The sequence below is a fragment of the Diadema antillarum genome, unplaced genomic scaffold (genome assembly GCF_040938485.1).
Source record: "Diadema antillarum isolate AM-2024a unplaced genomic scaffold, OU_Dant_1.0 seq00000561_RagTag, whole genome shotgun sequence".
Lineage (NCBI taxonomy): Eukaryota > Metazoa > Echinodermata > Echinoidea > Diadematoida > Diadematidae > Diadema > Diadema antillarum.
Window position 1 is genome coordinate 553,817 of NW_027271500.1, and position 27,819 is coordinate 581,635.

The 27,819-nt window shown below is 41.0% G+C and overlaps 1 protein-coding gene across 1 annotated transcript; it reads left to right on the plus strand.

The window, feature by feature from the left end:
• Window positions 1–2,797: 2,797 nt before the first annotated feature.
• On the plus strand, window positions 2,798–27,406 carry LOC139735005 (peroxisomal ATPase PEX1-like). Its single transcript, XM_071645780.1, has 22 exons — window positions 2,798–2,912; window positions 3,398–3,556; window positions 4,770–4,853; window positions 6,083–6,197; window positions 6,635–7,968; window positions 9,173–9,299; window positions 10,774–10,999; window positions 11,290–11,522; window positions 11,969–12,139; window positions 13,600–13,754; window positions 15,110–15,301; window positions 15,787–15,796; window positions 16,053–16,246; window positions 19,223–19,357; window positions 20,052–20,176; window positions 20,957–21,039; window positions 22,123–22,226; window positions 22,804–23,377; window positions 24,024–24,265; window positions 24,864–24,914; window positions 25,907–26,037; window positions 27,322–27,406. The coding sequence occupies exons 1-22, from the start codon at window positions 2,811–2,813 to the stop codon at window positions 27,404–27,406; spliced, it is 4,632 nt and encodes a 1,543-aa protein (XP_071501881.1). The 5' UTR covers window positions 2,798–2,810.
• The last annotated feature ends 413 nt before the right edge of the window (window positions 27,407–27,819 follow it).

The window sequence follows — 27,819 nt, forward strand, 5'->3', positions numbered from 1 at the left end:
TTCAGCAGACGACATTCAACACCGAGCCAAACACCAGCAACCGGAAATACGTCATAATTTTGAGGTCAACTCCCAACACCGACGTGATTTCAAGTTCGGTTTTATCGCCGGTGCTAGTGCTATCTCAGCACTAGCACTAGCACTAGCACCGAACTTGAAATCACCCACTGTTTTGCAAGAGAACTCGTATTGAAATTCACCTTCTCCGAAATGTATGTATATTTTGTTTCATATCGAAGTATTTATAAAGATTAAACATATGTTTAGGAAATGTGATCTTGGAAGATGATCCAGGTAATTTGTGTTATCATGGTTATTTATTGATAAACACTAGTATAGTTGGGGCACCACCTATCGACAGGGCACCTTCCCATCGACACCCTGCGTATCATGGCTGTTTGCGTATAGAACAAAAAAGTACGCGCGGGATTAAGTGTCATTAGCTATAAAAACAATAAAAACGAAGAAACGAAAATCAAACTCAAACAAACCAAGCTAAAAATTACACATCCGATCAGTAACGACGCATGGCTGTGAAATTCACGTGTATTACCTATGGCCTGTGAAATTCACGTGTATACCTATGCTGTGAAATTCACGTGTATACCTATGGAGGAGAGGGGGTGTCGATCGCAAGGTTCCCTTTTTAGCTGCGCGAAGAAAACGGAACGCACGCACTAAAATTGCGCTATTTTAAAACGGAGATTCATAATCAACGAGACGGTCACGACATTCAAAACTGCAGTATTTATGGCATATTTGAGGTAAGAATTAGGCGGATTTGTATTATATTTTTAGAATAAACAAGCTACAGATCCTTAGGGTGTCGATACGTGGTACCCCCAACCCTACTAGCACTGATTGTTGTGAAATTCCATTTGTAGTCCCACACGCTTGGATGTATGTAAGCTGATATGCTTGATTTGCTGTTGTAAAAAAGTTGTATGTTGATGTAGCGTTAGATCTAAAGCTATTTAAAAGGAACTTAAGCACAACCACAAGACCTGGACAACTTTTCTAAAGGCAAAACCTACTACTGTTAATACTATTAAGGTTGGGTGTCCAACACATTGACACCCTAATGTTTTTTATCAATAGGAACGTGAATAATCTCAATTTGCTTGAAATTTTACTCACATGTGGAAAAAATACTCAGGATTCACAAGCGCGCACTGAAAATGCGATCTGAGGTAAAAACTAACTAAACTAGCTTTGTGTTGTAACGTGAAGATGGCAGCTTCGAATGCGTGAGGTGTTATTTTTTTCCGCACTCAGTTGCCCGGCCCTGTACATTGAAACCGACAACCTCGCCCTCTATTGACAATACGTATAAAGCTTATGTAGTTATGTAAATGCGTTTTTCCAACAAGCTGACATTGCTATTTTCTAGCCGTCATTTTTTCCCCTAATGATATTTGAATATATTTGAATCCTTCAATATTACTTTTGAAGGACTGTTTGTTGAATTTGAATTGAATTTCATTAGGAATCTTGTCATCATAATTGAGATGAACAAATGAGTTAGTAATTGAATTGTTTACAATTTGAAAATAAGTTTCATTACAAGTTTGTTTAGTATGAAATTTTTTCGACCGCACATCTGTAGTGGCTGACAAACAAAATTATTATGTCCTGTATGTGCACGAGGTGAAGGATGAAAGAGCGGGGTAATGACAATTTTGCGGTCAAAACCGTCAAATTTATGACGGGAGGTAAATACTCTACACGATGGATGATAGAAGGCTTCACGGTGCACCACGTATTCTTTCTGGAGTATGTGAGTGGCCCTGAAAAGGGCCTACCCAATCCCGATGTTTCGGCAAGCATGTTCTTGCCGTTCCAAGAGAACTGCGAGAACGGCGAGAACATGCTTGCCGAAACGTCGGGATTGGGTAGGCCCTTTTCGATCAGGGCCACTCACATACTCCAGAAAGAATACGTGGTGCACCATGAAGCCTTCTACCACCCAACGTTCTACCACCACGGAAGCCTTCAAAGATTTCATACTCTACACGAGTCGAAATACACGAGAGAAGTGATTCGATTTGGTAAATTTAGGTTATTTAGAGCGAATACTTACTTGTTTTCATCTCATTTCACTCAGTAGCATAGCCCAGTGAAGAATCGAACACCATTGCGCGTAGTTCCATGCGTACATTTTCGTTCTGTACGCGCAGTGCCATATATAGAGGGTGGTCAGTTTCTATGCAGTGTTGATGTGTTGACACATGTACTCTAGTATTAAAGTTTTTCACCGGTTGTTGTTGTTGTTTTTGTTGCGTAAATGCGCTTCATTCAAGATGATTTGGACCCATACCCGTACAGCATTAGCCGGATATGTAAGCAGTCAAGGCAATGGTTAATGACAAATATGCCATTGTGATGAGTTTTCAGAGATGTTGAACGTTAGATTAAATTATTTTTATTAGTCTAGACAGGTAGAGCTCTGAAGATCTTGTCCAGCTACCATACTCCATAGACTCATGCAAAAATAGTAATCAGCTGCAATGTCACTCAGTGCGCTGTTAGTTTGAATGTACCTTTTGTACATTAGACCTAGTTTGTCCTTGGCTAGGCAAGTGCTATAATAATATCATTATGATAAAATTAAAAAAAGAATGATATAAGACATTGCATTACTGTTGTTACCCTCACCATCCAGACCCCGTCATGAGATGAGAAGAGCAATTGCTGGAGCATGTTTTCTCACAGTCCTTGTGGGACCGTTCTGTGAGGGATGATCTACAGTAGGTACATACATGATGATGCTCTGACAGTGTAAATGCAGTGGATGACAGACTAGGGGAAAGATGTTTGGCACAACGAAGATAGCAACAGTGGACTTTGGTTCTGCCAAGAACTGTTTCATGAGTCTTCCCAGCTCATGGGCCCACGAGTACAGACGGAAAGAGGCAAGTGCATTTTTATAGTTTGGTCATTATGGGTCTTTCTTTATTTGTCTTCTCTCTCCCAGTCTCTCTTTCTCTTGCTTTGATGGGGGGATGTGGTAGGCAGAACAATGTATTCCTAGCAAAGAGATCAAACGATTGCATTAGAGATTGAATAAAATTATCTGTAGTACAAACATTGAATTCTTTTTTTTTTTGTGACAGTTTATTTTCAATTATGTTAAGTTTTGTCCTTTTTATGGAGCTTGCCTAAAGTTCTTTTCCTTTCAAATCAATGTGCTATACATTTTAGTATACAAAAAAGAAAGGAAGAAAAAGACGTGTGAGGAGCCCTTTTCAATTTCCAAGTGAGGGTTTGTAAAATGTCATTTTGATGTATTGATAGTGTTGTTGTTATCTTAGAAATTATGCCTGTAGACAAAGTTTTGTTGTTCATAAATGGCAGATATACCATAAATCTAAGTAACTACCATCAATCACCATCACAGGTGTCTACCTTCGAGATCCAATGGGGGGAGAACGGCAAGGGGTACCTGAGCTGGGCTGGAGAAGTCAGCCGCTCCCCACCAGGGGCATCCCATGGCGATGTCGCGATCCAGATCAACGGCTTGCTTGGAGCCAAACTTGGTCTCAGACATGGACAGGAGGTAATTTTAGTGTTTATTTTTGTCCTCGAAATTCTGCTGCTTGGGTCCTCAGTGGAACATCTCGCTTTTCTAACATTACCCCAGTCCTTACAAGTCTTCACTGGCTACCAGTATCTAAAAGAAAACAAAAATAAGATTTTGCTCCACGCATAGAAAGCAGTATATTCTTTGGCTTCACAATACATGCAAAACCTTGTCTCAGAATAAATGTTCCTGGCAGAAATTTCCACTCTTGTAAATAGTGAACGATTAACAGTCCAATGGACCAAGAACTCTTGGACAAAAAGCTTTTATTACTGCAGCCCCATTTCTCTGGAATGCTCTTCTACTGAGGGTCCGATTGACAGACTCCATAAAAACAGTAAATAAGAATCTGAAGTCATACGTTTGCATCTTGTTTTGGTTAAGTATTTATTAGATTTGTTCATATTTCGATTGGTATCACTATCTTTTCCTTTTCACTTTAACATGTACAACTGCATGTAATTTGCTCTTTATGTCCCTCTGCACCTCAGAATAGGTCACTAGATTGAGTGCTGTATTTATTCTTGTTATTGGTATTAATTTAGAATATTATTTTCTTGGGTTTTTTTTTTCATTCTGGTTTGTCATTTTTTTCTTATCTTGAGTTTACAATGATTCAGATTTAGTCGAATAAGATTTCTCCTTGTCACATAAAGCCTGTGATTAATTGTCTATGATACTGATCCCGTCAACATTTTTGTCTATCTATTTGAAGTAAGGCACACTAGTAAAGGTTTTTCTGTGTTAATTGCGTGAGGCTTTGGAGAACATGCATTGTGTCTTCCAACCAAGTGTTTGAACGTATGTCACTCATTGTCTGTCATTCAAAGTCTCTCACTGGCTGGAGTGAGTGAATATAATCTCTACAAATTTGCAAATTTACTTGATTGGCGTAGTGTCCTTAGTGTTGCTTATTGTGAAAGATACTAAAAATTCTCCAGCCCAGAATCTGTAATAAACCTTTTCTGATTTGTCATTCTTATTTCTGCAATATGTGTTTTGAATTTACATCAAACCCTAATTTACCTTAGCATTTCACTTGTGATTCTAAACCATTTGGTTGTCAGAGGTGTTGCTCCAAGCCACAGTAAAGTCTGTGGTTGAGACCACACGTGATGGTTCCAGACACATATTATATGCATTATACCAATGTTTATTGTTTTTGTTATTTTTTTTGTTCTTTTGTTAGGTCCTGATGAAACCTGTAACTTCAGTTTGGTCTTGCTACAAGTTGACTGTTGAACCTGCCTCTGTGGATGACTGGGAAATACTGGTATGTTGCACTTACATTGTAACTCTTCATGAATGTGTTATTAAAAAAAAATGGTTTCACAGCAATTTGACAGTCAGGTGGCTCTTTGGGTATGACTATGAGCATGATTGTTAGATGCATGTTTACAGTTAGGTAATCATTATATCCATTTTAAACATTTCATCAGTCAGTTGATAAGAGATTTGTATAAGCATGTATTTGTATCATCACCTAGCTTCTACTAAACTGTGAAACTGAAGTGTCTCTGTCAAGTTCTGCTTATGCTCAATGAGTAACAATTCAGATTTGGTCTTCTTCAGAAGCTGCAAACTAAGCAGCTTTTCTCATCTGTTGCAAACCAAAATACAGTTGAACCTCTCTTATCCGGCCTCCCTTTATCCGGATCTCTCTATTATACGGACGCAATCTCGCCGTGATTTTTTAAAAATAATTACGGGAGGAAAGGGGGATTCCCAACTCCTTGAGAACTCCTATACAAACACACATGAATTACATATTACTTCCAACATGATTAACATACATTACATCAAATTTCCTTCCAAATTGCTTACATTGTACCTTCAGACATTTTAACATCCCCAAACATCCCCAAATGTAATGTTTTCAATAAAAAGGTTGCAGTATTCTGAAGTACACATTACTACATGTGGTACTACAATGGGATACATCAGTACATGTGTATGTACATTGTATGTACATGTATAAAGCATTGAGTCTCCTGTATCCGGCCAAATTCCTTATCCGGATGAGCCCCGGTCCCGACTTGTCCGGATACGAGAGGTTCAACTGTACACACATGTCACTCCCTCTCATTGATGCATAATGGAGCAGCTAGTGGACCAACATATCTATTTGGCAAAAACATACGCAACTTTAAAATTCTGTACTTTGTTTGTTTTGATTTTAATGTCTTAATTTGATGGAACTTCTGTTGTTGTGTTTTTCCAATGTATTCTATTCATAGTTTAACGAGAAGCAGAATAGCAGTTTAAGTTGATCATCTCTCTTTCGACACCTCACTTTCTCAATAGTTATTTTGTATTTCTGGTGATTACTGAAATAGAACCAGTCGTCACATTTCATTTGAGAGAGATGTTGTGAGCTAAAACTTTTTTTTTTTTTTTTGGTCATAACAACAGCACAGATTTTCTTGACATGTGCATCAGAATTATACATTTCTTTTCAGGTGAAGCGTTTCATTTTGTTTATGTCCTTTGTTTTCCCTTCAGGAGCTGAATTCTTCTTATGTAGAGTCACATTTATTGGATCAGATCAGAGTTGTATGGGCGGGGCAGGTACTTCCTGTGTGGATAGACAAGAAGATGTGCATATTCATCAAAGTTGGTAAGACTTACCGAAGTTGTTGGTGCACTATTTAGCAACATATTTAACCAGATGCTGGGTACGGATTTGTTGGAGGATGTGTCTTTGTAGAAATACCTGACCTTTGGTGGTTTTATGATGTACTTTCTTTATATAATGCTTGTTTAATGATTTATTGTTATGTTTTCCTTTGTCAAGACGGTACAGTGTAAATATGGGGATTATTGTGAAATAAGGAACTCAGTGGTACTTGATGTGGATAGATAGGATAATGTGTGCAATAAATCTTCAATTTCAACTTCAAATGTTCAGCAAATTTGGTACTTAAATCAAAATGTTGAAGATATATATATATTTTTTTGTGTGCCAAATAAACCTAAAATGTGGAATCTGTCATAGATAAGGTAAGAGATATTTTTCTGTGATGCTATCTTATTTTAATGATCTTTCCCCTTCAGCTTCCATTGAACCAGATGCACCATGTGTACGGCTGGAACAGAACACAGAGATGATCGTGACACCAAAGAATCGCCTCTCCTCGGTCAGATCTGCTTCACCTGTCAGGGGTGACATCAGGCCGGGTGTGGGCGCGCTGCAGACGAAAGCCCGCTCAGACTCCGGTTCCTGCAGCTCATCCTCCGACGGGAGTGGGAGCTCCTCCGTGTCGGGCTACATCAGCGACTTCGATTCGATGAACTCCATCTCCAGCAGTTTTGACCATGTGTGGAGCCACAATACTGGTCAGGTGACTGGCGAGGCGGAAGCCGGCAGTATTCCCAGCATGCCGTGGGAAGTGGATCCCCTGGCCCTGGACGATGCCATTCCTTGGTCCTACAGGATGTGGAGGAAGCTTCTGTCCCTTGTCGTCAAGGAGGAGGATGTGAAGAGACTCCGGGAGGACTGCGCGAACGAGGAAGACGCCCGGCTCAAGATGGCAGCGAGGTTCTGGAAGGAAGTGCGCATCGTGGCGCGGGTCCAGCCCATGTTCAACCACCGGAGGAGCCGGAAGGCACCCGGAATACCTCGCAATATGTCGTCCAGCTCCATCAGCGAGGCCAGCGACATGTTGCAGAAGCGGAGCGCATCTCCGGAGACGACGCACCGAAAGACCAGCAATCGCTTCACCCGCCAGATGTCCCTGAACTCCCACGTGGTAAAACCTCGAGATGCAGGAGGCTCCTCGAATAGCTCCACCGTGATGAGCCCGGACAACTCGTTGACACATCTCATGCAACCCACCACTGTCTACCTCAGCTCAATGGGAGACTCCAAGTTCCTGTGGCAGTACGCTGCCAACATGGAGGATGACAACGTACCCTCATCGGAGTACGTCACCTTCCTTGCCAGGATGACAAAGCAGCCATCCCCTAAAGAGATCAATGAGGACCTCAAGAAGAAACTGATTCAAGAGGCGAAGAAGGAGGCTGAGGCCAAGAGAGAGGTTGCCCAGGGTGCCGGGAACAGGACTGGTGTCAGAGCAAACACCGAGGGGAAACCCCCTGAGGGTGATGCGAGTAGCCCTGCAGAAAGTGAGAAGCAGCAGGGACTGACATCTTGCGTCGTCAGAATTATAGTCCATTGCCACGAGCTGAAGTCCCACTGCAAGAAGGACTCCAGGAACCCTTACTCCTCCACCGTCTTCCAGGAGAAGCCCACCGAGTGGTATATCCAGATCCCAGACCTCTTGCGCAGACAGATGGGACTGGAGCTCTCCGCCCGGGTCCAGCTCAAGCCGGTTGTCAATCCACCCCTTCCCATCCAGGATCTGACCTTGTCTCCTGCCTTTGACCTGGTAAGGCCATCTACAGCCTCCAAAAGGGAACTCTTAGTTTGTGATATCAGTGGAATCTGTGCAGTCATTGTCATAAATGCTGTATGTTCACCTAGCTAATCTCTTTGGCAACTGACAAAATGTGCAAAGATTTTACTAATGCATGGTAAAGGACTTTGCCAATATATGATTACATATGATTGTATGATTGCATGAAAATTCTTTACTTCATGAAAGTTTTTGGAGAAAAGTATATTTGTGACCCTGCACCACAAAACACAGAAAAGTCGGCAGACATGGATTTTTAGTTAAGAGCAGATTCTGAAAGAGCAGACTTCAAGCTTTAAAATTATGTATAACTCATATCAAATGGATCTAAATATTGGAAAGAAAGCAGACACTTCAGAAAAGTGTGAACTGAGAAAAGAGGCTCTGAAGCACAGGGCCTATTCGAGCATTTAATCTTCACCAAGTCGTGCTAACTGTGCAATGAATGGGACAAAAACAGGATGAAAACAATCGGTTTAACCACAATGAAGGGATTATCAGATTAAGCTGAAATTGAGCATGTTCTATTAACACATTCTGTCCATGATAAATTCCAACTTCCAAAGCAGTAGCATTATCCTTTCTAGAGTTATTACAGTTGAAAGTGAAGAGTGTGTACAGGGTTTTTTAAAGAAATAAAAGGGGGACTCTAAAGACACACCTAATCACACTATTCTAAAAAAGTGTTATAGATAAACTGCTAAAAAACACGCTTTCCTGTACATTTTATGATGCCAAGTTTTTACATAATGTAGAAGAAGACTTGCTCTTCCAGAAATTATAAAAAAGTCAAGATTGACCAAATTGACCCTTTTCACCTATTTTCAGTCCTCACACAAAATCAGTGCGTGCGACTTTTTGTTCGTTTTGTGATGCTCGGTCACATTTAAGGAAAAGAGAACAGCACTAAAGTTATTATCCAGGTCTACATGTAAAGCTCTCATGTGAAGTGATGTGCAGAATTTTGATGGGTAATTCCTTTTTTGAACAAATCAATTGGCAGTTAAAGGTCAGTAGTTGTGTTATTAATGTTGTGATGCCAAATCTGTTGATGCCAGATATGTTGATGTCAGTGATATCCTCAATATTATAAATGTCAAATGCTCTTCTTGGAGCAAATGCATGTAGACATATACATATATCCTCAAAATTGATGTCAATTGTAATTTCCTTTCAGGCTGTTAACATGGATGAGACACGGATTCTCCGAGCCTTCTCTCAGTGGCTGACATGTGTCAGCTGCATGATTTCTCCAATACCAATCATGCGATACAGCAACCTCCTCAGCTTTCCCATCACACCTGGTGAGTTGTGGTATAGATACCGCCACTATCATCACCACCATCGTCATCACCACCATCACCAATACTTCCTCTACCACCAACACCAACACCATCACCACCATCATTATCATCACCATCATCACCACCGCTATCATCATTATCGTCATCACATTCATCACCAACACCTCCACTACTATCACCACCACCACCGCCACCATCACTGCCATCACCACTATCCCCACTATTACCATCATCATCACCATCATCATCACCATCATCAGTACCATCATCATCACCATCATCATTACCATCATCACCACCACTATCACCACCATCACCATCACCACTGCCACCACCTCCACTGCCACCACCATCATCACTGTCATCACCATCATCATCATCATCGCCATCATAACCATCACCACCACCAACACCACCACCACCACCATCACCACCATCATGGCCATCATCACTATCATTATTTCCATCATCATCACCATCATCATCACAACCACCACCACTATCACCACCGTCACCATCACCATCACCATTACCGTCGTCACCACCACTATCACCACCATCACCATCACCACCGCCACCACTACCACCACCATCATCACCACCATCATCTTCATCATCATCATCATCATCATCATTTCCATCATCATCACTTCCATCATCATCACCATCATCACCATCATCACTGCCACCACTATCACCACCACCACCACTACCCCCACCATCACTGCCATCACCACCATCATCACCTTCATCACCATCATCGTCATCATCACCATCATCGCCACCGATATCACCACCACCGCCAACACAAACACCACTATCACCTCCTCCATCATCATCACCATCATGATATCACCACACCCACAATCATCACCACCATCACTGCCACCACCAACACTACAACAACAGCAAAATTCTTTTGACCCCAGCACTGTTTACAGATGGACAGAGTGGCTAATGTGGCAGTGGATATTGTAGGATTCCTGCGTGCTGGAAGCAGTGAAGTGAAGTGATAGAAAGAGGACATTCTTGCATCGGGCTCTTTGATACTGCTGCTCATTGGAAGTTTAGTGTCTTGTCTGATAAAGAGAATTGCATCAAATAGAATGTTTGTTTAAATGACGACATTTAAATTTGTTGATTTCTCGGCTGAACAAATCATTCAAGTATAAGTAAAGTGTAGGTAGGGTGAATGGTAGCCATTTTACAATGCTCTGTGTGAAGACATCAAAATGGCTGTATCTCTCATGACCATCACACAGAATATCAAAATGCAGTATATAATTTGAAATCTTTGGTATGATATGAAAGATCAGACATATGGCTTTTGGAATCTTCAAGTTGCATCCTTTCTCTTGAAATGACATTGGGTTAGCTACATCGATGCTTGCTATGATATTTGTGATGCACATCTTACAGGCATTTGTAAGCGATTTCCTCTCTTGTGGCGTGTCTGATTTCTCATGGTATGCAGAATTTTCGGGTGAATTCCTGCTATCCGTGAATCAAGGAGTGGAGGAGTCTGTGGTTGAGCCGTACTACCTGCTACACCCGTTCGTCATCCGGAATGCCAAGATGCACATGGCCCCCAGACCACCCAAAAGGGAGAAGACGAATGATGATGGGACACAGCAACTTCCTGCAAGGGATGTGGGTGAACTGGATGCGGTTGTCAGGGGTTACAGATTGAGAGAGATGGGGTGAGTTTCTGAGATGAGTAAATTGTCTTGAGCTTGGATTCAAGTAGTCATGATCTTCTTTTTCTTTGTCAGGGGAATTTCTGCACCTATCTCCAATATTCATTTACAAACAATGATAAAAGTATGCAAACTTTTGATATGAATACCAGGAAAGAAAAAAAGATTTCATATTATAATAACTTCTTCAGTCTGAAGCTTTGAGTATGAAACTTTCATTTCTTATGATATCATTGTTATATGCATTTCTCAATCTGAGTAATCTTGTACTCTTTATTTTTTTTCATTTCAAGAATCATGTCAGCAGTTGGTCAGGAGGCTCTCGAGCACCTTACATCTTCCCTGACTGCCCGGCCCCTGGGGCGACAGCTGTGCGCCTCAGTCCCGGGTCAGAGGCACGGGGGCGTGCTCCTGTGCGGGGCCCGGGGGAGCGGGAAGAGCACCCTGGCCAGGGCGGTCTGCAAGGAGGCGTCGGAGTGGCCGCTGCTCGCCTTCATCAAGGTTGTGGAGTGTCATTCTCTGAAAGGTTAGTGCAGCGTTGGGAACACTGCTCCTCTTTTGCAATGTCATCTCATCCCATGGCCAAGTGAAACCATAACCCATTCTGTGCCCGCAGACTTTGGGCAAGGTGTACAAGACTATGGGATTTTCTGTACCAAATTGGCACTCAAAACACACAATTGGTTAATCATGTATTATGATGCTGATTGAAAGAAACTTTCCAGGATTGAATGCCCTAGATGTCACCTTCATATGTTGTTTTGAGCTATGCTTTCTGTCCCTCTTTCTAGTACAAAAGTTAAGATGTGTGTTAATCTCTTGTGTACCTAGAATGTGTGGCAAAATACCTTAAGCCAAATCAAAAATTGTCATCGATATTTACACTTAACAACTGCTTTTAGATGTAACAACTGCTGTCTTGCATGCGAGAGAGTATGCTTTATATTACACGGTTCTCTTGGTTGCTCACAGGAAAGGGAGTTGATGCCATCCGGAAGATATGGGAGGAAGCATTTAACGAAGCATCATGGAGAGAGCCTTCCGTCGTCCTATTGGACGATTTGGATCATGTGACAGCGGCCCCACTGGGGCCCGAGCAAGAAATGGGTCCAGAGGCCATCTACAATCAGCGACTGGCCCAAGGTACTGGTGCTGCATTAGCCTTATTATATCCCCCGAACAGAGTTCGAAGGATACTATGGATTTGGCCTTGTTGCGCTGCCGCCGCGTCCGCTGCAGAGATTTTCTTGTGAGCGCTCTACTGGCTGCAGTTCTTCTTAGATCATCTTCAAATTTGGCATGAAGGTGTATTATGGTAAAACAAAGATGCCTATTGTTTTTGGTGATGGCGCCCTCGCTTGTTCCATCTTTATACATGAAAAGGTAAATTTACCAGGGTCTGCTTGTGTGTGCGACGCTGGCCTCGTTTCTTGACCGATTTTTTTCAAATTTGGTATGTAAATGTATCATAGTCAAATCTATACACCTATACCTGTTGATAATGCTGCCCTCACTGTTCCACCTTTTACAGGGTCAAAGGTCACCCTGATCATGTCAAAATTTGCAAAAGTGCTTATTTATGCAATAACTTGATTGTTACTCAACGGATTTTATTCAGACTTGCTAAGGAGGTGTATGGGTGGTCATTCTACGTGAAGGACACAACAGTTTGTGGTGACGGCGCCCTCAGTGTTCCGACTTGGATGCCATGTCACATTTCTTGTGTGCGCTCTATCAGCCACATTTCTTATCAGATTTTCTTCAAATTTGGCAAAAAGGTGCATTATAGTGAAATGAAGATGCCTATTGTTTTTGGTGGTGGCGCCCTCGCTTGTTCCGTGTTTATACACGAAGCGGTAAATATTTCAGGATCTGCTTGGGTGTACGTTCCTGGCTGTGCTTCTTGTTGGTTCCCAGTTGCCATATTATTCAACAGTTTAGCCTAAAAAAAAATCATCCAAATGGGGTATGGGGGGGGGGGGGTGGTTCGGGGGATACATGTGCTCGATCGGGTCCCCCAGCCGAACGCTCTGGTTTCATTACTCATTCATAGAACTGCTATTGAAACATGCAGACTAATTAGTCACTTCCTCTTTAACCCTAGCATAGTTGTTTGGATGATCCCATTAAGAGTATTCCTTTATTTCTGATACAGCATATCAGCTCAAGAGAGAGAAAAAGAAACCCCAAACTATCATATTTGTGCAGTCATCCTGATCGTCTTCAGCGAACCTATCATCTTAATGGAGACTAATAGCTGTAAATCAATCTAGTGTGTACTTGTGAATGAAAGTTCACATGTCAGTGGTTTATGTAGGATGTGAATGACTACCCTGCAAAGTGTGATAATTTCGTGGCATGAAATTTTCACAAATTGGAGCCAACAGCCTTTTTCGCTGCATTACATTTTTGCGAATTGCCACTGGACTTTAATGCATATAGTGTAGACAAGATCTGTTGCATGCGTTTTAATTTTGCAAATTTTGGCTTGCGAAAAAATCACAAAATTAAAATGCACACGAGCATTCCTGGTTTTGCAGTATATTGTATGAAATCAGATGCGGTGCATGAAGAAATTCCTCCCTAACCTTTGACCCCTTCAGTTCTGAAGGATCTGATGACCAACGAGGTGTGCGAGAAGAGTCGCATAGGGGTCATCGCCACCTGCTCATCCAAGAAGTCTATCCACCAGTCCCTGCTCTCCTCCAGGGGTATCCATCTCTTCCAGGCCTGCCTTGAGATCAATCCACTGGACAAGGTCAGTTCAGGATGTTTTGTTTGTTTGTTTGTTTGTTTGTTTGTTTGTTTGTTTGTTTGTTTGTGCAAAGTGCGGTGGTAGTCACTTGTGAAAGCTGGCTGGCACTGCACAGAATTTTTTCTGAACAGATTCATCTGAACGAATTCATTGGAACCAATACCTTCTGGGCCCTGGGCCCTGTTTCATAAAGCTGTTCGTAAAGTTACGAACAACTTACGAGCGACTGGTGATCAGTTCTGATGTGCTATACATATCAGAATTTCCATAATTCAGCACAAGAACTGATCACCAGTCGCTCGTAAGTTGTTAGTAACTTTACGAACAGCTTTATGAAACACCCTCCACTTGCATTAAAGCTGATAGCAAACATAAGCCAGACATAAGTCTCTCAATACTCAATTCTGATGGGCTGATACCTGACCTATGTTTGATATTTGACTTATGTTTTATTGCATCTCTTTATCTCTCTTTTTTCTTTTTTTTTTTTTGCTTAATATTTGACTGCAGATGCTATTTGTGATCCTTACATCATCGCCACAGTTGCAATGATACTCACTTTTGTATTAAAGTGCAAATTAAAGTCTGTATTTAAAGTGCTGTGTGTGAGAAGAAGTGATGTAAAGAAGTGAAAATGATGAATACAGAGAACAAATAGACTGAAACACATGTCAAAAAGTGTCCATGAGGAAAACAACCAAAATTCATTTAGTTTACCAACAGGTGAGATAAACAAATCAGACTTGAATTCATCAAGACAGCTGAGCATCGTTTGACACTGTCAGGAAGTTGATTCCAAAGGAATGGAAGTGTGTACCAATAGCCAAAGACATAGTACAGTTCGACTTTGATTAACCGGCCAGGTTTGGACCGGTGGGCATCCAGATTAGCAATTTAACTGGATTGGAGAAATATGCTGAAATACAGCACTTACTAGCATATCAGGAAGCTGAGACAGACCTAAATTTATTTGGATATCAGATCAGATCACGCAAGCATTAAGACAGAGCAACAAGTGACAGTATTTATCATTTCCTAGATGCCTAGCTGCTGTCCGTATTTACGATAACACTGCTGATAAAGGTGTCTCAGATACTGGCGGTAGCTATAAATCTCTATTATCTCAGCTTCAAAAGCAAAATTGCTAATGGTTTTATGTCCATTTGCATGGGTCTATTTCACTCTCTGTTTGTTTTGAGTGAGATTTGGCACTGAAAATACATGAAAACATCATAAAAACTGTCAGCCAGTTCACGTCTGGATAACAGAGAGATCGATGGCCGTATAATAGAAGTTGGCCTGTAATTACACCAGAAATGTTTCAAATTGCAATGCTTCTCTCTGTTTGTGTTTTCCAGATGGACAGAGCGTCCATCCTGTCCTCGGTCATCCACTCCAAAGTGGAGGTCAGCCTCCAGACCTTGAACCAGGTTGACCTCAACGCTCTGTCTGGCCAGATGGATGGGTACGTGGCAGCCGACCTCGTGACCATCACGGAGCGAGCGGTGCATGCGGGCAGTGCACGAGAGATCGCGCAGGGCCAGCGGTCAGTGCCTGTCACACCATGTGAGTTGAGAAAAATTCTTTTATGTCCTTGTTTCTTTAGTCTCCTTCCAGAACCTTAAGGTTATTTCTCATGTGGCTGGACATTGTTATTACTGCAGAAAAGTGAACATTCTGTGATTTGAAAATTTCCATGCATTTCATGCAATATGAAACTATGGTGGAATGAAGCACACAAATTGTTTTCTTGGTTTGCTTTTTTGTCATTCGTAGTTATCTTCCTGTAACATGAGTGAAATCCATTTTATGATCCAAACTAGTTTAATATCTTTTAGCATATTGGGTGCTGCTAATACCTTTAACATTGTGGCAGTGGTGGGCCTTTATTCACATAGACTGCTGTCAAAACAGATGCAGGCAAATCTTTGGGCTCCGCACAATTTCTTTTGTCTGTATATTCTGGCATCTGCAGTAATTATCTTCTTTTTTTTACGTATGTTTTGTTTGGTTGGTTGTATAAGGTTGTTTTTAGCACATACACTGTGAAAAATGAAGTTGTGATTGCTCTACTACAGTGTAACTTTATCATTTCTCACAACCAGCTTGATTTAACCAGCTGTAAAGAAAGACATTTATGAGGACACGCAAACCAGTACTGAACAGTCGTAAACTGCGTATCAAGTTTTGTTGCAATTTTATATTGGTTTCCTGGGACATTTGGCATTGGGAAGACATGCTGTTGATTGTGAGATGAATATCTATATTTCAGCAATATATCACAATAACTATGCCCCTCAGCTCAAGATGGTCAACCCCCCTCCAAGGAGATTCTCCTGTGCCAAGAGGACTTTCAGGTTGCATTAAACAACTACTCTCCGGCCGCCCTCAGGGACGTTCCATTGCACAGTGCGGGGGAGCTGGGATGGGAGGATGTCGGAGGGTTGGGGCAGGTCAAGCAGGATCTTGTGGAGACTCTGCAGCTTCCTGCAAAAGTGAGTTAAAATCTGTGTGTGTATTTGTGTATGTTTATTACCTTCACCAAGGGAGGAGGTTATGTTTTCATCGCCATCTGTTTGTTTGTTTGTCTGTGTGCAAAATAATTCAAAAAGTTGTGAACGGATTTGGATGAAACTTGCAGGAAAGGTTGAGGATGACACAAGGAACAGATGATTAAATTTTGGTAGCAATCTGGGAATTTTTATGGATTTTATGAAGGATTTTCGATGTTTTGGCAGGCGGGGTCAATGAACTTAGGAGTTTGAGGTGTGCATTTGTTGAGGTTTTCACACGCGCACTAAAGTGCGTGCTCTAGTTTCTGCTAGGGCAAGGCGCGCCGTGCAGCTGAGGGTTTATGATGTAACAAAGGCTTCTATATTGGGAAATCAGGCGATTTTCAGCGTGCATGTGTATGGGTGGAAATCACTGATCTCTATGATGGAAGAACGGGATCAGTGGTGGAAATGAGCTGCTTGGCAGAGGTCTGTGCATTCAGAGTGCTTCTCTAGTTTGTGTGTATGCCATTGATTAAAAGCACCTATTAGGAATGCCTGTTTTGGTATTCTTGTGTATATATGCATGTGTATGTACAAATAGTTGGAAATTTGTGAATGTTTTTCATTTGAAATGTACTAGGAGTAACTGTGTTTGTCTGTGTGGGTATGTGTGTGTGTGTGTGTGTGTGTGTGTGTGTGTGTGTGTGAGTGTGTGTGTGTGTGTGTGTGTATTTGAAAAGATGCATTTTCAAACATCTTCCATATTAACCATACTAGGACTGAGTGTGTATTTGGCAGTGTGAATTCCTTAGGCTTGCATCGTACATGAAGGCATGTGGTGTGTATGTGTGTGTGTGTGTGTGTGTGTGTGTGTGTGTGTAGTATTATTTGTATCATTTTGTAACTTGTATTATTTTGTAATAAACTAATTGTTATATTGTGTATATGAAAAAGAAAGAAAAATGAAAGATTGACAAAAACTAAAAGTGTGTGTGTGTGTGTGTGTTTGAAGTTTTGAATGAGTGTTTGTTTGTGCGTGTGTCTGTGATGCTTTGGAATTGACTTTGATTTAGACCACATCAGGATCCTGCAGTGCCTTGTGGTGTAAATACCTTTAAAACTGTAACAAGAATAAAAATGTGTGTGTGCAGTTGATTCTGTTAGGCTGAAATGAATGCGATTAATATTGGATGAAAGACACAAGTATGGCTATTGCATCACTGCAACTTTGACCAGTGTCATCAGCTTTTATAGTCAGCTGAATCATACATCCGATCATAAGACTAGCTATTCTGAACAACAACATTGTTAACCACATCCGTCTCAAAGGGAAAGTGGTTTCAGATGAAATCTGGGAAATCAAAGAAATCAGATAAGCAAATGTTTGTTTTAGGACAGTAAGACACACATCGGGAATGCTATTGTGGTAAATGTTGCAAGGCAAGTGGGAAATATATTGGTCATATAACAGAGACTTCGCTTGGCAGTGTATAAATCCTTACATGAGAATGTTGTACACAAGAGACAGTTAATATGGTTTCTATTGGCATGATGTGGTAAAGTGTACTTCCTGTGTCTTCAAGGATGTGTGGTGATGTAATATCCGGGATACTTCCTGCGCAAAGTGTAGGAATGATCGAGTCTTGAGGCAATATGAAACTGAATATTGTGAAACCGAAATATGAATTCCATACAATAAACACCTTAGAATCATTGCGCAAGTCATGGTCAGAGTCAGATGACAAAGGGAATTAATTTCAAGGTAACTTTGCCCTTGATGACTTGCAACATTCAAACTGTTATGATTAGCCACATAATTGTCCGAGTGTACACAAATTTGTGCTTATTTTTTGTTTTTTCGAAGTCTTTGTTACTGCAGTGCAATATGCAAAGTCAACTTTTCTGCCAATTTTCATTCCCCTTAAAATAATAAGGTCCTCAGTTCTGATGAAAATTGTGTTCCCATGCTCCATCAGTCCATATATTCCAAGATGTCAACCATTCATCTGTGAATGTTTGAAATGAGTGTACTGTACAACCAGAAATGTTTGTGTGCGTGAAACTTTCACAAATTTCGCGAGGAGCGAAGATACACAAAAGTAAAATGCACTTGAAAGTTTTTTTTTGTGTCCACACAATGCTTTAAAATGCCAGTGGCATTTCACGAAAGTTTCATGGGGCAAAAAAGGCCGTCGGCAGCAATTCTCGAAAGTTTCATCCCGCAAATGTTTCTGGTTTTACAATATATTTGTTGATTTGTCCCCAGAGTGTTGGCAAGCCGTCTCCCTGTGTCTTAAAGGGACGCAGTCCTCACGAAATTTAAAAAAATATGTTGTTGTTGGTACCTCCAATGAACTACTTTCATCAAAAACAAACTTTCAAATCACCAAATAAGCTCGTACATTTCGGTTAAAAAAGTGTGACTCTGCAAATGAGTAAGTCATGGCGGAGAGTCATACGTCATCGATGCACAACTCTTTCCAGCGATGTTCTGCTCGTCATCCCTAGTTATTTATAAATGTATGTTTACTATTTATTTTTATATTAATTGTATATATAAATAAGCTTGAAATATCTTGTTTGAAATAATAAAACCACATATTGTCACATATTATGAAAAAATCAGATATCATTTTGAACACTTAAATTGGTTTTCTGAGGCATGGCTGTCAACTTGAGAGTAGGGCATCAATGACGTTGCACCTTTTGGCAGACTCTTACACGATCGCTTGCAGGAATTTTTTTTTTAAAATCGTGTACGGAGACAATTTCTGATGTCCACGCGTATAAATTGGTGAAAGGTTATATTTTTTACTCTTCTTAATTATCAGTACAGTGAAAATCTCAGGACTGCTTCCCTTTAACCCTGTATCTGTAGAGATTATTTTGCACCAAAATATCTACAGAATGTCTGGATGCAATTGAAACATATATTTCATCCTTGTATGTATGTTTTTTTTCCCCTCTCTCATACAGTACCCTGAACTGTTTGCCAACTGCCCTCTGCGTCTACGCTCAGGCCTCCTCCTCTACGGGCCCCCTGGCACCGGCAAGACCCTCTTGGGCAGCGTTGTAGCCAAAGAGTGTGGTCTGAACTTCATCAGCATCAAGGTGAGTTAGTCATAGCTCTCCCTTCTACTCCTGTAACTTGTAGAGTGTGGGAAGTTAAGTATAAAGCATCCCTTTCTTGCTTGATTTTTTTTTTTTTAAGATCTTATGATAGGAAGATTGGTGGTTTCATGCAGTTCCGAGTGTATAATGTGTTTCCTAACTCAGGCATATGTACATGGTACTAATATGCTCTTTTATTGAAAGTATGCTCACTGGTGAAATTAGTATAAATATATATATTTTTTTATTTATTTCCATATAAAATAATAGAAAGTGATATTCATAACACTTACATGAGTACAGAATATTTTAAGGAATTTTGAATCACACAAGTTTCAACAAAACGTTGTATACAATTATAGTAATATCAACTTTGTATTTCGATAAATAGAAAAGTAAGCAAATACAATTTTATTTTTTAATTGTATATGGCACAGAGGAATTCACAAGAGATCTTTGTAGAGGAAACAGTTTAGTGTTTCTTCTTACGTAAAATGAGGAGATCCCTCTCTCTGCCAACTTTACAGTCAAGCTATGTACTCTGTTGTTAATGGCAAAAGGGAACAGATGCAAATACAAGACTGTTCATGTAAATGCATGTTGTCTTCCCGCTCCTCTTTGTCGCTAGGGACAGGATTTTTTATTCATTATTATTTTTAATGTGGAATGCATCATTTGTATGTCTGTCTCGCAGGGACCGGAGCTGCTGAGTAAGTACATCGGTGCCAGCGAGCAGGCCGTGCGGGATCTCTTCACGAGAGCAGTGAGTGCCAAGCCATGCATCCTGTTTTTTGATGAATTCGACTCCCTGGCACCAAGGTGAGTATCAAAGAGGAGAGGTCTTTCCTCTGAGCTCTGAATGTGATGATTAGATGTTCTTTTATGTGGAAGTGATAGTGATTAGCATGTGATGAGACTTATGATGGTGATGGTGCACAGGATTTTTATGGTGGTTACGATGAGGATGTTGGTGATGGCGGTGGTGGTGATGATGTTGATTTTGGGGAGAAGGGAAGTGGACAAGTGATGGTGGTTGTGATGGTGGGTGGGGGTGGATGTAAGAATGAGCTTGCTGATATGATGATGGTAGTTGTGGTGGTGATAGTGGTAATGATGGTAGTAGTGATGGTTGTGATGATGGGATGAATGTAAGAATGAGCTTGCTGATATGATGGTAGTGATGGTGGTGGTGATAGTGGTAGTTGTGGTGATGGGATTGAGGGGAAGAAAAATCCGGATGGATTACACAATAATTTCCCCTTCATGTTACTTTGACTGCACACTAAATTGATTGATCTTGACACAGGAATTAATTTCTCATGTCATCCAACATGTCTTCCTGTTGTGATTCATTCTTTCTGTTTTGTTATTTTGCTTTTGATGAGACAATAGATTCATGAAGTGCAAAATTTTATTGACCTTTTATTTTAGTTCATTTTTAATTGTTTTTGTTCAGTTTTGACTGAGTTGTGAATCATAGAAACTATGTCTTTCTATGTCTTCCCTGCCTCCTCCCAAATTACATTGCTGTGTTATAAGTGTGTTACAAGTAGATTTTTATGTTTTATTTGTATATTTTGATCCAATTTCTTCCCACAGGAGAGGTCATGACAGCACAGGGGTTACTGACAGAGTGGTCAATCAACTCCTGACCCAGCTCGACGGTGTGGAGGGGCTGGACGGTGAGAATAAGGACACTGTGTCCACATGCCATATTTGGGGACGACATTGTGTTGATTGGCTAGCCCCAGCTTTTCTTTGTTTTCAGTGCTGCTTATAATCTCTTACGATTACACTTGTGCGTTCAATCTGCAGAGCCATAACCTCATTTCATTAAACAGCTTTTTATAGCAATTGCAATCGACATTGTACAATATCTGTAGTACTGTAGCTATGTCAGTAGTTAGAGAACTAGTCATGATTCACTGTGATTGTTGTAACCAGCGATAATTGTATACCTTTATCAAGAAAAGGGACCCAGATATGATTTTGAAGGGCAGAAAACATTCAGAGGGTGACTGACAAATGATGTTGGAAAAAAAAAGAAAAAAAGAGAAGAATTTTTTTTTTTTTTTTGAGGGGGGGAGGGGGATAACAGAAGATTTTCAGAAGCATATTTTTTTTGCCGGTAAATGGTGAGTAAAAACTGTCAAATCACAAATATAGGTCATTTGCTGTTTTGGAGTGCCTCACGTCATGCAAAATATGAGTTTCCCTTCTCTTTTATTTTTGTGATGAGTGTGGATTTCCCTGAAGTCAAAGCCACGGCTCAGTATAATCTGCCGTGCTGCTTTGCGCTCTAGCCGCATCAGTTTGGCACATAGCACGTGTGATGAAAGTATTCAGTGTCAAATCATGCTCGGGATTGTCAGCCCAGTTTATGGTATAAGACTCTTAAGGAGTATGCAACCAAGGAAGAGATATCTTACAGAAATACTTACAGCAATCGATCGCTGGTGCTGTGGATAAAATCAGACATAATGAGCTGTTCTCAATTGTGAGCTTTCAAAATGTTCATGAAGTTACTTTTCATGGGTTGAATAGAGAGTTCTCATGGCCATGCTACTGTACATTTCATAAACCCTGGTATTAGTACGATTTTTTTTTTTTTTTTTTTGGGGGGGGGTCCATTTCTGTGACTTTGATGTTTTTGGTTTTTTTTTGTGGCAAAACTCTCCTTGAGACTGTCTCTCCTTAAACTGTTTGGGTAAAAATGTGGACTGTCTTGTGACAATGTTGCAACTGATCATACGTAATTCTTCCAGGAGTGTATGTGATCGGTGCCACCAGCCGTCCGGACATGATCGACCCCGCCCTCCTCCGGCCTGGACGACTGGACAAGTGCCTTTACTGCCCTATCCCAACAGCTGTAAGTCGATCACAGTCCTGCCATTGACCATTTTAGTTGTATATGTTCATTCTTGGGCATTGTCAAATTTTTTTATCAAAGTTTATTACTACATTTTGCTGTAGCCATGAATAGTGTCAGTGACATGATGATAACAGTCTTTTTTTTTGTCTGTGCATCATTGTCTCAAATAACTAAACATGTTAGGCAAAGAATTAGAAAATGAGGATGAAGCTCTTCTTGGAAACTCAGAAACATATGTATGGTCGTACAAAGATCAAACTGAAGATTTGGGATCATAAAGTCAAAGATCATATGATGAAATCAAAGCCAGAGGTGACGCAAGTAATGATCATCGAGATGAATGCTGCACATGTTTTTGAGTGATAAATTCAACTCATTACTTCCAAGGGTTGTTACAGAAGTTTATGAAAATCTTATGTGCTATCATTGGTTGTGTACATCAGAGAAGAAAGATGAAACGGTTCTAATTTGCGTGAAACAAGTATGACATGTGATGACATCACCGCAAAATGTCGTCATCAGATTTTGAGTAGAGTTGTAGTTTCTACTGTTGATCATCATTTGTTTGGCACAGAATGAGAGAGTGGAGATTCTGCAGGCCCTGGCCAGAAAGATGACCCTCGGTGGTGACGTGGACCTGGTCCAGGTGGCCCAGCGCCTGGACCACTTCACCGGGGCCGACCTGAAGGCCCTGCTCTACAACGCCCAGCTGGAGGCCATCCACGGCACGCTGATGCAGAGCGAGCGGCGCGACTCCACGGAGGGCCTGCCCCAGCTTAGCGCCCTCAAGAGGCGGAGCATGGACGCGAACGAGTGGAAGCTTACCTTCCTGGAGTCGGTGTCCGAGAGCGAGTACGGCCAGTACTTGGAGGAGAGCAACATCAACCAGCGACTGGCCAGTCTGTCCGAGGCCGAGCGAGCCCTGGCCACCTCCATGAAGCTGACGGCCGTCGAGGATGACCTCATTGACGAGGACGACATCGAAAACGGCGGGACTGACCGCGACGATGGCGTGGTCTGGAGGTACATGGACCCATCCCACCTCAGATTGGACCTGCCCAGGGGCCTGACCAACTCGGACCTCAATGGGAATCCGGCATCAGCAGGGGCCATGTCCAGACTTCTACTGACCGAACTCATGCGAGAAGGCAAGTGATGTGAAATACTGATGGAAGAATGGATGTGCCCTGCCCGTCTCGTTGGAAATATGGTTCTTGAAGTTTGAACGTAGTTCTGAAATAGCTCTCGAAAAAAATGCCCTAAAACAGGAAGAGTTACTAATTGTGGACTGTGCATAGAGATTCAGATTGGTCATGGAATGACGTTGTGATTACCAATAACCTTAACCTTTTACGCTTTTACTTGTATGTTCAAGCCATTATACAAGTGTTTGTTAGCGAGCTACTGTAAATGCGGTATATTTCACAAAGTTTTTCTTTTCACAAACTTTTTGGGGGTGGGTGCTATTTGCAAATTTGAAAACACAGGAAAACTTTAACTCTGATCCAGACATGAATGTTCATTACTTTATACTTGAAGATTGCGAATTAAACCACTCGCGAAATTATGTTGGGAAGTCCTCATTCGCAAAAAATCAGACTCCCAAAATATATGACATGTGCAAAAATTCATGAAGTAAGTACATGAATCAGTTGATTAACCTTTTTATTAATAAAAAAAGATCTGTAAAGTAGTGTGTGCATTTGTGTTTGCCACTGGACTGCAAACACATCTTTCAACTAACTTGTCCATTTCATATGTCTTTACAATGTGTGTGTTGTTCTGTTCTTACAGACTCAGAGTCGACTGAAAACGAAACGCCATCCCCACCCGAGGGTAGCGCCATGGGGGATGCCAGCATGCCTCCGGCCGGCCAAACCCCATCTCAGCCAACCGGGCGCTCCCATCCCACCCCTCAGCCCCAGCTCCCCTCTCCACCGATCCCCCCAACTCAACAGCGTGTCGTCTTCATGCCAAGCCTGAGGGACGGGGTAGTGGACCCCACCCCCGAGACTAAAGAAATGATTGGCAGCGAGGTAATAATTGTGAACTCAATGCCTTTGTTTTGCTACATTTTTTTTTTTTTTTGTTGCTAAAAACGCACAGGACAGGAGAACCACAAATATGTTAATGATTTAAACTTTGCAATGTGAATGAAGTTAGTACCCTCATTACTGTAGATGATATATACATTGGAATATATTCTATATTAAACCATGCACACTAAATTTATGAGATACTTATCATATTATGTTAATGTTTGATAATACGACTGTGTGGCTCCAAAGGATCTGGTAGTATTGTTATATAATGTAAATTATTTTCTAGGTTTTTTTTTCCCCTCAAGAATTCTTGTATCATAAATTGTCAATATACTGTTTTTGTTTTTGATTTTTTTTTCTTATTGTTGGTCATCAAGCTCTGAATATTTTTTGAATCATTGTTAAATTTGTGTTTTCATTTTTTTTTTTGGGGGGGGGGGGGTGAGGTAAGATCATATAATATATCACTGATATGATGATTGACATTTTGTTCGAATTTAAATACTAGGTATGTTTATGTATTGGTGAAAACTACTTGAAGGTTGTAGATATATTGTTACGAATTGTTTCTAATTGTTTTCGTTTTATCTAGGTTGAGGTCATTGTAGAGAATTACCTGAGGAAGTTGAATGGTGATCACATGGTAAGTTTGAGAATGTTGTTTTTGTTATTTCTTTTCTTGCCTGCCATATTTGGCTGTTTGATTCAGGGACAACTGCTGAGTCAAATCAATTCAATTCACCTACAAGTGCTCTTCATTGTGCTAGAAAAGTGACAATATGTTGAATTTTCTTCGTTTTTTTCTGTATAATGTTGTCGACAGTGCAGAGCTACCAAGTCTCACGCATTGTGAGTGAGACTCAAGCATTTAGGGTCTGTCTCACGATCTCACGCATGACACCCATTTTTCTCACGCATTGGGAGCATAGCTTAAAGGATTAAAGGGAGAGTTGCAATTGAAGGCATATTTCCCTTTTGTCTTTCAAAATAAGTGAAAAATAGTCACTTAATTATGCACCATTAAGAGCTAAAAAATAAAAAGGCTCCCTAACATGGGAGGGCGGACACCCCCTCCCACACCCTCCCATCGCTTAGTCGCTTCGCTCCCCTGCTCACGCACATGCGCGCGCGCCGAGATGCTGAGTCATGAAAATCTCACTCATAGAAATGTTTTGAACTTGACATCTATGACAGTGATGTCTTGAACTGTACTTAATAGTCTCCTTATCAAGCGATTACCGCATTGAAAAAATTAATTACTTTTGAATTAACTGTTGCATTTCCTCCAGCTTTCATGGATGCGTTCTACTGATATTGCCGCTTTCACTCAATCCAAATTTATATTGGGGTTTTGGTTTCCTTTAATATGCCTAGACTGACTACATGGCATACATACATACTTTATAATTCATTCAATGTCATCCAGTGTTATTTGAATAAAGAAACATTAATGTTAAATGCTGTGAGTTGGGCTGATAAATTAGGCCAAAGCACTGAGGGATATTAATTCCAAACATCATTCCAAAAATTTGTGTAATCTTTGTCCAGTGTACTAGTTGTGAAGAAGAGACTCTGACCACTTGCATATTTCAGAAATGCAGCTTGTGTAGTGTCTGGTATTTTTCTCCCACTCAGGGCGGTCAGTTAGACGGAGGAGTTAATGATGAGACGTCGGTCATCCGGGTCAGTCAGGCCCACCTGCTGCGAGCAGCCCAGGGCATGAGGCCATCAGTCACTGCATCAGAGAGGCAGAGATACCAGTCCATGTAAGATGATGATTAGAGATGATGATGATGATGGTGATGGTGATGGTGATGGTGATGGTGATGGTGATGGTGATGGTGATGGTGATGGTGATGGTGGTGATAGTGGTGGTGGTGGTGGTGATGATGGTGATGATGATAGAAATAATGATAGTGATGATGGCCATGATGGTGGTGATTGTGGTGGTGGTGGTGTTTGTGGTGATCAGTGCCGTATATTAAGAGAGTCTGGCCAACTGCTAATTTGGACGCCATGTCGTTACCGCGCGTATTACGCGTCACAGGATTAGCGTGTACACTCAGACGTAACAAAATAACCAAGCCAAATAAGGGGCAGTTAACAATGGGCATTGCGTATGAGCGCACTTCAGTAACGACATGGCGCCTGTAGATCACGGGACCAGCTTTTGACCAATCACAGGCTTCAAAACACATTAGGCAAAAACCGAGTTGGCCAGACTCTCTTAATATACGGCACTGGTGGTGATAGTGGTGGTGGTGGTGATGATGGTGATGATGGTGACGATGATGGTGATGATTTTGACACAGGCAGTGACAATGATCCAGATGGTAGTGAGTTTTACACTAAGTTTGATTAATGAAAAGAATGATGGCAATTGATGCAGATAATAAGGCATTTTTTTGTCAAAATGATTATAGGATTTATACTTTAACAACAATAACTATAAACAAATACTTTGCTAGGGCAAAAGGAGAAAATTGGAGAATATTTTGAAGGGACAGAAAACCCAACATACAACTTATCTTTGAAAAAAAAAATCCATGGTTTTGTTTGTTAAAGAGTGTGTAAATATTTTGTCTCTTTAAACTAGGTTCTTTCAAGGCATAACTTTCAGGCATGTTTCCATGGTATCTTAAAAATCTTAGTAGGGAATACCTCAGACAAATTGCACAGCCATCTCATTGCATAGCAACTATCATTTGTTTTATGAAGTGGAAACATGGATTCTCAGTATTTAATTATCTCTAGTATTTCACAAATCTTATTCTGCAAAGATGTTCACTCATAGTTCATAAAGAGCAAGCTGTCCATGGCTAGCCATTAATAAATGACAGGTAATCAGTTACTCTTTGCTCTGTTGGCTAAAAAGTTGCCCTGTTTATCTTTGAGCTGCCATCATAATAGTTGTCCAAAAATACCCAGAATATACTCTTACATGAGGAACACTGTAGGATATCACACTCTTCAGTCAAGTTTTGTTCTTTGGTACTGTCACATGAAATTTGCATATTGTGATGCCATGCGTTTTCATGTCCTGTCTGCAGATATGAATCCTTTGTGAAGTCAAGGGGAGGGGACTTCCCTCAGAACCAGTCCCTGAAGACCTCTCAGAAGGTGACCCTGGCCTAGAGACCTTTTTTTGCAGACTTCCAGATGTAAAAACTCTCCCCGAAGGACTACAAGTGGTAATGTGTATCACATTGGCTAATCCGCGAGTGCAACATGGACCTCAGCCCGTTAGTGTTTAGCATGCCGCAAAGTGAAAGGGTTTTGGAATCAAAGCATGACATTCCTATTCTAAAGAAAGTGATATTGAGAATGAGATGGTCAGCCATGTCTGTATTGATTGGTCAACTTGCTCGGTGGAAACTGAAAGGATGGACTGTCTCGTCCAGGACTTTGTCATCTGCTTCGAAGAATCCCATCTAATGACCATGAGACAGGAGTCCTGCATTCACACTACAAAGATTTGGGGCAGAAGTTAATGTTATCTAGAAGACGGGCCTTCTACACAGAGCATTGGTATAGGAATTAGAAATGAT